The sequence below is a fragment of the Haliotis rubra genome, unplaced genomic scaffold (assembly GCF_003918875.1).
Source record: "Haliotis rubra isolate DU_JTF1 unplaced genomic scaffold, ASM391887v1 Scf1033, whole genome shotgun sequence".
Taxonomy (NCBI): Eukaryota; Metazoa; Mollusca; class Gastropoda; order Lepetellida; family Haliotidae; genus Haliotis; species Haliotis rubra.
This window is the reverse complement of record NW_025764930.1, coordinates 145,978-156,039: the sequence shown is the minus strand read 5'-3', so window position 1 is coordinate 156,039 and position 10,062 is coordinate 145,978. Positions and strand designations below refer to the sequence as shown.

Genomic DNA, 10,062 nt, shown 5'->3' with positions numbered 1-10,062 from the left:
CACATGACATCGTATCCCAATTGCGTAGATCGATGCTCATGCTGTTGATCACTGGATTGTCTGGTCCTGACTCGATTATTTACACCACCAACCAACCAACCATCCAACCTTATATATGACAACATTTTATTTAGTCATAATAGTGGAAAGAGTGAATGAATGGATAAATACATCTAACAATTGTTATTCTTAATTACAAACTTTGCACAAATTGCATTTCGGCATTTTACTTTACAGCTGTCCATGATCTAGTCGCCGCAGTCAGCCATGCGGAGGTATGTCCCTTGTCAGGGATGGTTTTAGTAATTATTATTGTTCACGTTTCAGGCACGATCAGCATGGCGTCTCTCAGCTTGTACAGATGTATTTGTTTATTTAATGGATATAGTACCTGTCGCTTTATAAACATATATGTGACAATGGTACCATGGCAGTCGATATGTATGTATGTATGTATGTATGTATGTATGTATGTATGTATGTATGTATGTATGTATGTATGTATGTATGTATGTATGTATGTATGTATGTATGTATGTATGTATGTATGTATGTATGTATGTATGTATGTGTGTATGTGTGTGTCTCTGTGTGTGTCTCTGTGTGTGTCTGTGTCTGTGCGTGCGCGCGTGTCTGGGTGCGTGGATGGGTGGATGTTTGGATGGATGGGTGCATGGATGGGTGGATACATGGATGCATAACAGTATATTCCTGCTTGAACAAAAAGCTAATAATATAACTGGTCCAGCTTATATCTAGTCTCACCCGACACAAATAATCGGTATTACAATTATGTTAGCTTTGAATATGCTTTTCGATGGAAAGGAATGATAAGAAATCAGTTTATTTAAAACTACAAAGTATTCCGTTCCTATTTTCTTACCATGAAGATCTCAAATACCTTGTACGTGACTTTAACTTGATATTTATCCAATATGTCTGTAGTTTTACGGAAACATATCAGTATACACGTGTAATATGTATCTGTATATTATACATTCATCATAATTCATATGATTGTCATAACAAACTGACCAGCACATATTCGGCGTCAAGTCCAAATCTGCAAGATGACCAATGCAACGAATACTTACACTGGTTACTAATACAGAAAATTGAATTGTATAATAAATGCTTAATTAATTGTTTATTAAGAACAATAGGATAGTATTATGAATATAACTGGAAACGTAATCTTCCGTCTCACAGATCATGTCTACAAGTGAAGAGATGTTTCTTATTAACGCCCGGGAACACAAGACTCGAAGTTTAAAGAAATTGCTATTAAGTCTCTGATATATTCTTTCATAATCACCGGAGTTTCCATGGAGTGATGATGATTTGGAGATTTTACGTGTGCATTCCTCTGGGAAGCCTATTTCGCACACGGTCGAACTGCGTTGAGGTGCATGCGGATCGTCTTAATCAAATAAACGACGACAAAAGCAAACACATTAAGTGATCGTGATATAGAATTCTTTATAAATATCTGACAAATCTGTTAACTACAAAATGTGAACATTTCTCAGTAAAAAGCAAAAAGCAGTGAATATTACAGAAATTGATCACTGAAAGTCAGCATACCTCGGGCATTAAGGAAGTATCGCTTTCCCTCTATATTGCTTTCCCACTGCTTTGCTTTACCACAATATGTACATTATATATATCACTTTGTCACTTCCGTGTTTTGCTATGTATACACTTTCGTCCTCTCCATATTCACTCCAAAGATTTCATTTTCATTGTATAAATTGTCTTCGTCACGATATGGCTGAGATATTGCCGATGTGACGTTAAATATTAACTCACTCACTTACTCACTAACTCACTCTAAAGAGTGAAAAATTGTTTATAGCAAATGTGAATAGAACAGCAAATGCACATATACCGTATTATCTGTACAACTAATTTATTCTCGGAGAACATTTGATAGCAAGTTTTATCACCGAAATATGTTTAGCAGTACCATCTGTCAAAAAAGTTTCACATTATCTGTAATTCTGAATGACTTTTGTTGTAGAAAGTAAGTATGATTTTATGCTTGTTTTCCAAGGCTTAAATGCAATTCATATATCAATCGTTTAACATGCTCATCGAAATTGATTTCACAGACTGGCGTGTTTCAGAATTATGCGGATGTGACACGGTTTTCAGGATTCGGTATGTAAGTATAGCATGTGAGGTCACACAATGCGATACCTACAGTGGTCAGTGTGGAGTGGTCCCTCCTGCCTTCAGCCAGACGCAGCGTTACCAGATCCAGGTCCTGTAACAACCGCCTTCCCAGCAATGGTGGCACTTCCTGTCCTGTGAGAACAATATCCTGTCCTGTGAGAACATCTTCCTGTCCTGTGAGAACAATATCATGTCCTGTGAGAACAACTTCCTGTCCTGTGAGAACAATATCATGTCCTGTGAGAACAACTTCCTATCCTGTGAGAACAACGTCCTGTCCTGTGAGAACAATATCCTGTCCCGTGAGAACAATATCCTGTCCTGTGAGAACAATATCCTGTCCTGTGAGAACAACTTCCTGTCCCGTGAGAACAATATCCTGTCCTACGAGAACAACTGGACAAGTGGACGAGTGGTCAGTGCACGGACAGGATGACGATGGACACAATACGCACGTGCAATAGTCCTGTGCCTCAGGACGGTAGTCAGCTGTGTTTAGGGCCGACGTCACAGACGGAAACATCACCAAAGTCTTTAAATGGCATTTAGAACATCACCGTGTAACAAGACGTGTTCAGGTAGACTAAAGTATGATAACACAGTGCACCTTGATATGTGAATGTAGGCTAAAGTATCACAATACGGTGCACCTTGATATGTGAATGTAGGCTGAATTATCACAACACATTTCACCTTGATATGTGAATGTGGGCTAAATTATCACAACACGGTGCACCTTGATGTGTGAATGTAGGCTAAAGTATCACAACACAGTGCACCTTGATATGTGAATGTAGGTTAAAGAATCACAACACAGTGCACCTTGATATGTGAATGTGGGCTAAATTATCACAGTACGGTACATCTTGATATGTGAATGTGTGCTAAATTATCACAGCACAGTGCACCTTGATATGTGAATGTAGGTTAAAGTATCACAACACAGTGCACCTTGATATGTGAATATAGGCTAAATTATCACAATGCGGTGCAACTTGATGTGTGAATGTAGGCTAAATTATCACAATACGGTGCACCTTGATATGTGAATGTAAGCTAAAGTATCACAACACAGTGCACCTTGATATGTGAATGTAGGCTAAATTATTACAACACAGTGCTCTTTGATATGTGAATGTAGGTTAAATTATCATAGCACAGTGCACCTTGATATGTGAATGTGGGCTAAATTATCACAATACGGTGCACCTTGATATGTGAATGTAGGCTGAATTATCACAACACATTGCACCTTGATATGTGAATGTGGGCTAAAGTATCACAACACGGTGCACCTTGATGTGTGAATGTAGGCTAAAGTATCACAACACAGTGCACCTTGATATGTGAATGTAGGTTAAAGAATCACAACACAGTGCACCTTGATATGTGAATGTGGGCTAAATTATCACAGTACGGTACATCTTGATATGTGAATGTGTGCTAAATTATCACAGCACAGTGCACCTTGATATGTGAATGTAGGTTAAAGTATCACAACACAGTGCACCTTGATATGTGAATATAGGCTAAATTATCTCAATACGGTGCAACTTGATGTGTGAATGTAGGCTAAATTATCACAATACGGTGCACCTTGATATGTGAATGTAAGCTAAAGTATCACAACACAGTGCACCTTGATATGTGAATGTAGGCTAAATTATTACAACACAGTGCTCTTTGATATGTGAATGTAGGTTAAATTATCACAGCACAGTGCACCTTGATATGTGAATGTGGGCTAAATTATCACAGTACGGTGCATCTTGATATGTGAATGTGGGCTAAAGAATCACAACACAGTGCACCTTGATATGTGAATGTAAGCTAAAGTATCACAACACAGTGCACCTTGATATGTGAATGTAGGCTAAATTATTACAACACAGTGCTCTTTGATATGTGAATGTAGGCTAAATTATCACAGCACAGTGCACCTTGATATGTGAATGTAGGTTAAAGAATCATAACACAGTGCACCTTGATATGTGAATGTGGGCTAAATTTTCACAGTACGGTACATCTTGATATGTGAATGTGTGCTAAATTATCACAGCACAGTGCACCTTGATATGTGAATGTAGGTTAAAGTATCACAACACAGTGCACCTTGATATGTGAATGTAGGCTAAATTATCACAATACGGTGCAACTTGATGTGTGAATGTAGGCTAAATTATCACAATACGGTGCACCTTGATATGTGAATGTAAGCTAAAGTATCACAACACAGTGCACCTTGATATGTGAATGTAGGCTAAATTATTACAACACAGTGCTCTTTGATATGTGAATGTAGGCTAAATTATCACAGCACAGTGCACCTTGATATGTGAATGTAGGTTAAAGTATCACAGCACAGTGCACCTTGATATGTGAATGTGGGCTAAATTATCACAGTACGGTGCATCTTGATATGTGAATGTGGGCTAAATTATCACAATACGGTGCACCTTGATATGTGAATGTAAGCTAAAGTATCACAACACAGTGCACCTTGATATGTGAATGTACGCTAAATTATCATAGCACAGTGCACTTTGATATGTGAATGTGGGCTAAAGTATTACAACACAGTGCGCCTTGATATGTGAATGTTGGCTAAAATATCTCAACACGGTGCACCTTGATATGTAAATTGTGACCATACTGATAGCAGGATGTGCTTATCCTTTCTACGAACACCTGGTGTCATTATTGATTTACCATGATCCATTCATACACCATCACCACTATTGGTCCACTGGGCCTTGTGTTCAACACCAGATAATGTCTGGAGTATGACGGTTGAATCTAACATTGAGTTGATTGTATATTTCAGTGAATGGGGGAGCAGCTGGGTCTGTGGATCGTGCTCGGGGTGATCAGGACACACAGACGGACACTAGAACTCTTCCGAGACGAGGTCGAACGTGTGTAAGCGCCGAATGGGCAGGTAACTCAATAGAACCGAAAAGAAGGACATGTAGGTGCCAAAATATACAGGTAAAAGGACATATACGTGCGAAAATAGACAGGTAAGAGGACATGTACATTGTATAGGTGTGCAAACAGACAGGTAAAAAGACATGTATAGGTGTGCAAACAGACATGTAAAAAGACATGTATAGGTGTGCAAACAGACAGGTAAAAAGACATGTATAGGTGTGCAAACAGACATGTAAAAAGACATGTATAGGTGTGAAACGGACAGGAATATTGACATGTGTAGGTGTGCAAACAGACAGGTAAAGGCACATGTATAGGTGTGCAAACAGACAGGTAAAGGCACATGTATAGGTGTGCAAACAGACAGGTAAAGGTACAAGTATAGGTGGGCAAACAGACAGGTAAAGGCACATGTATAGGTGTGCAAACAGACAGGTAAAGGTACATGTATAGGTGTGCAAACAGACATGTAAAAAGACATGTATAGGTGTGCAAACAGACAGGTAAAGGCACATGTATAGGTGGGCAAACAGACAAGTAAAGGCACATGTATAGGTGTGCAAACAGACAGGTATAAGCACATGTATAGGTGTGCAAACAGACAGGAAAATAGACATGTATAGGTGTGCAAGCAGACAGGTAAAAGGACATGTATAGGTGTGCAAACAGACAGGTAAAAGCACATGTATAGGTGTGCAAACAGACAGGTAAAAAAGACATGTATAGGTGTGCAAACAAAAAGGTAAGAGCACATGTATAGGTGTGCAAACAGACAGGTATAAGCACATGTATAGGTGTGCAAACAGACAGGAAAATAGACATGTATAGATGTGCAAACAGACAGGTAAAAAGACATGTATAGGTGTGCAAACAAACAGGTAAGAGCACATGTATAGGTGTGCAAACAGACATGTAAAAGGACATGTATATGTGTGCAAACAGACTGCTGAAAGGACATGTATAGGTGTGCAAACAGACATGTGAAAGAACATGTATAGGTGTGCAAACAGACATGTAAAAAGACATGTATAGGTGTGCAAACAGACTGGTGAAAGGACATGTATTGGTGTGCAAACAGTCACTGTGACACGTACAGGTATTGCGTATCTTACTCAGAGAGTGTGGGTTGAAATCCTTGACTGGACTCAATCCTCCAAAAGTGTTCAACTTTCAGTTTCACTGAGAAGGTGAAGTGCTGCATATGATACTAATTGAAACTACTTTCATTTTGTACCCTCATTCACTCACTTTTTCCTGTTAGTAGTTTTGAGAAATTAAGGTTCAGGCAAATATATCATACAAGGTGGGCGCCTTGAACCATAACCAGAGAACGTGTTTGACTGGGAACGTGCAGATCCGGGTTAGAATTGTTCTCCAGCAACCCATGCTTGTCGTAACAGGAGACAAACGGGACCGCGTGGTCAGACTCGCTGACTGGGTCGACACATGTCATCGTATCCCAATGGCTCAGGTCGATGCTGATGCCGTTGATCACTGGAGTGTTTTGTCCAGACTCGATTATTTACAGGCCGCCGCCATAATGCTGGAATATCGCGGAGTGCGGCGGTAAAAAAACAACCGAACCAAATATCCCAAGAGAATTACTATTGATCCATGCAATAAACACAAGGGTTAGTTTACTTTTGTTACTATCAACACCCAGACACGATTCAGGAATGAATACTGATAATGGACACTTCCTGCCGCTTTTTCCTTGTTGTTGTCTTGGCAACCGAGAGACAGCTGTGGTCATGTGACCTGGCGAGTGGTATAAATGTGTGTGTGACGGGGTGATGTTCCACTTCCTCCTCTATTGCCCTTACTATCAACATGAAGGTCATGATCTGCGCCTGCCTTCTACTGGGTTTGTATTGTAGTTCACTTGTCGTCAAGGTTATATTTCACAGCACGTCAAGTATCAGGAAAGACGGGAAAGGGTGGGGATCATAACGGAGGTATTTGAGTAGAATTACGTTTGACGCGATAGAAACCTGAGTTTGAGGAGTCTGACATTCGGGTTTTTGTATTTGGGTTTGTCTGTATCACAAATATTATTTGTTTTCACCACTGGTGCATCTGTCTGAAACCTGCATCAGCTTTCGTCTTTTCTCTGTCACGTCAAACCAACTCTCAGGATTTGTCTGAGACACTTTTCAAAGCAGTGTTTATGTAAACAGAAATCTGTTTCAAATCATTTTTACAGGCTCAGACTATTATTTATTTTCTTCTGTATTTATTATCGTAAGTTATAATAAACTCATTGGGAAATTGTTTCAAGCACCTTCTCACATTTAGCTCACATGCTGTAATGTAACTGAAATGCAGTGAGCGTTGAGCCCAACTTACTGTTACTTCATAGCCGTTGGATACAGGGACCATGCAGCCGCACATGCTAACCGTCAGGGTTTGTTCTTGCAGCCATTTTATGCCAGACGATGGTACTAACTACAGCAAACAACACCACCACGCCAACATCAGCGACTACCCCCTCTGATGGTAAGTTAGGCTGAAGATAAATGCTTCTCTTATACCACAGCTCCACATGATATCATTTACGGAAATTATTTCATTGCCTAATATAACATATTTGTCAGTTTCCCGCTTCTTATAAAACATTGAATGTTATAAATGAAATGAACACAGACGAGACTGACAAGGGCGCAATGTGCCATTCTATGCCGCTGATATTCTTAGTAATAATAATAATAATAATAATAATAATAGTGGGTATTTGTAACCGCGCCTATATCCGTGCATTTAAAGGAAAATACCTTTAAAGCTATCAATACCTTTTACAATGATCCTTTCTCCATCCCTCTTTTTTTTTAAACTAATGTGCCGAGACACATTTTATGCACTCTTGCAAGCTACAGGTTAAAGTTTTAAGATATAAACACAGTCATTAATGCACGGCCATCTCACTGCATGAACGCACGACAAGACACTAGAATTAGAGTGAAAGTGAAACTTCACTTACTCTATCAACTGAATTATATTCCCCCGTAATTACAAGGATGGTTCTATAAAGCATGCGTGGTACAAGTTATTAAGTCGGCATTTTTTGGTTTTTCCTTTGTTGTAATGAAATGTACAAGATAATGCACGATCGCAAGACAAGACACTAGAATGACCCACCCGTCAAGCCACAGTGTGACAATATATGGGTGCAATGCATGAATATTAAGAGCCTTGGTTTGTATATTGGTAAAGCTGCTTTACGGGTATCAACTCAGTTTTATCCCTCTGTATTTACAAGTGCGGTTCTGTAAAGCATGCGTGGTACAAGCTATAAAGTTGGCATTGTTGTTTTGTCCTTGAAATGAAATGTACAAGATAATGTGATGTCATGCTGACTGGGGCAGTGAGCCATTTGCTTCCGGGTATTCTTTCATGCGGTCTTACTGTTACTTCCTCGTATTGTTACTCTTCAGTAAGGGGAGGTGTGATAGTTAGTGGTTAACGCCGAACACCCAGGTTCGATTCCTCATGAGTAAAACGGGTGAAGCGAGTTTCTGGTGCCCCCGCCCTGATATTGCTCGAATATTGCTAAAAGCTGCATAAAGTTGAACTCAGTCACTCACTTTCAATACAGACAAAAATACAAACGTTATCTACATCCAGGATATGTTCAATGCAACAATGATGTGCTGAATTCTATATTAAGACACTGCAAACACAGATGTACGTGCATTATATTTTGTATACCTTTCTGAGACATGAGTGGGATAGTTAGTGGTTAAAGCGATCGCTCGTCACGCCGAAGATCCGGGTTCGATTCCCCACATGGGTACCATGTGTGAAGCCCATTTCTGGTGTCCCCCGCCATGATATTGCTGGAATATTGGTAAAAGCGGCCTAAAACAACAGTCACTCACTCTTTTGCCTCTTACACAGATATCAGATACTTTTTTTCTGGTGAAGACATACAATATTTCCGAGTTCTCGAAGGTTGTTATTTTTAACTGTTTCAGGAAGTGAGATGGCTGTGTCACTGTGCCTCCTGGTCGCCACTTCCTTGTTGCTGCTCATCCAGTGACTGCTGCGTGACGTACCGTGACGTCTCACTCTGACGTCTTTCTGACTCTGGTCACTGACGTCTCCGGATGTTTGTACCAGCCCTTGGACGGCATCGGTGCTTTCATGACGTGGGAAAGCCATCTGCTCTGAAACACTGATAGTATCGTTGTCGTTTTTCTTTCAAACAATTAAACGTTTCTTTTATAGAAAATTGATTGTTTTTATGCTTGTTTCAGTTATATCATGAGTTGGGGAAAGAGAAAGTGGGAGAGGTTGATTTAGACGGGAGAGACGTTGATGTTATGGGGGAGACGGTGGTGAGGTAGGAGGTCAGATAAACATGAGAAGGATACCAGTGGCCACAGTATGGTTCATGGCGTCTATAGAAGACAAGGATACCAGAGGCCACAGTATGGCTCACGGTGCTATCCAAGATAAGGATACCAGTGGCCACAGTTTGGTTCACGGTGCTATCCAAGATAAGGCTACCAGTGGCCACAGTATGGTTCACGGTGCTCTCCAAGATAAGGCTACCAGTGGCCACAGTATGGTTCACGGTGCTATCCAAGATAAGGATACCAGTGGCCACAGTATGGTTCACGCTGCTACCCAGGATAAGGATGCCAGTGGCCACAGTATGGTTCATGTTGATATCCAAGATAAGGATACCAGTGGCCACAGTATGGTTCACGGTGCTATCCGAGATAAGGATACCAGTGGCCACAGTTTGGTTCACGGTGCTATCCAAGATAAGGCTACCAGTGGCCACAGTTTGGTTCACGGTGCTATCCAAGATAAGGCTACCAGTGGCCACAGTATGGTTCACGGTGCTATCCAAGATAAGGATACCAGTGGCCACAGTATGGTTCACGCTGCTACCCAGGATAAGGATGCCAGTGGCCACAGTATGGTTCATGTTGATATCCAAGATAAGGATAC

The 10,062-nt window shown here is 40.4% G+C and overlaps 1 protein-coding gene and 3 long non-coding RNA genes across 13 annotated transcripts; 3 read left to right on the top strand and 1 right to left on the bottom strand.

The window, feature by feature from the left end:
* The first annotated feature begins 614 nt into the window (after positions 1–614).
* LOC124273354 lies at positions 615–9,328 on the top strand. Of its 4 annotated transcripts, none has more exons than XM_046708601.1 (4): positions 615–2,753; positions 5,000–5,113; positions 7,525–7,602; positions 9,078–9,328. In XM_046708601.1, the coding sequence occupies exons 1-4, from the start codon at positions 2,714–2,716 to the stop codon at positions 9,140–9,142; spliced, it is 297 nt and encodes a 98-aa protein (XP_046564557.1). In that variant the 5' UTR covers positions 615–2,713; the 3' UTR covers positions 9,143–9,328. The 4 variants fall into 4 exon arrangements, 2 of the variants coding, with proteins under 2 accessions (XP_046564557.1, XP_046564549.1); XM_046708593.1 differs by having other exon boundaries at positions 2,678–2,786; XR_006897627.1 differs by lacking the exon at positions 5,000–5,113 and having other exon boundaries at positions 619–2,753.
* Positions 2,723–5,001, bottom strand: LOC124273379. Of its 4 annotated transcripts, XR_006897632.1 has the most exons (6): positions 4,546–5,001; positions 4,288–4,330; positions 3,342–3,384; positions 2,998–3,212; positions 2,869–2,911; positions 2,743–2,825 (listed from the first exon to the last, which is right to left on the bottom strand). It is a non-coding gene; the product is annotated as an uncharacterized LOC124273379 (long non-coding RNA). The 4 variants fall into 4 exon arrangements; XR_006897633.1 differs by lacking the exon at positions 2,869–2,911 and having other exon boundaries at positions 2,743–2,782; XR_006897630.1 differs by lacking the exons at positions 4,288–4,330; positions 4,546–5,001 and having other exon boundaries at positions 2,723–2,782; positions 3,342–3,454.
* Positions 3,077–4,443, top strand: LOC124273402. Of its 3 annotated transcripts, none has more exons than XR_006897646.1 (3): positions 3,077–3,101; positions 3,747–4,133; positions 4,349–4,363. It is a non-coding gene; the product is annotated as an uncharacterized LOC124273402 (long non-coding RNA). The 3 variants fall into 3 exon arrangements; XR_006897644.1 differs by lacking the exon at positions 3,077–3,101 and adding an exon at positions 3,473–3,531; XR_006897645.1 differs by lacking the exon at positions 3,077–3,101 and adding an exon at positions 3,599–3,660 and having other exon boundaries at positions 4,349–4,443.
* Positions 5,120–6,531, top strand: LOC124273375. 2 transcript variants are annotated; one of them, XR_006897629.1, is made up of 5 exons: positions 5,120–5,350; positions 5,548–5,593; positions 5,662–5,832; positions 5,867–5,968; positions 6,071–6,531. It is a non-coding gene; the product is annotated as an uncharacterized LOC124273375 (long non-coding RNA). The 2 variants fall into 2 exon arrangements; XR_006897628.1 differs by having other exon boundaries at positions 5,120–5,389; positions 5,560–5,627.
* Positions 9,329–10,062: the final 734 nt, after the last annotated feature.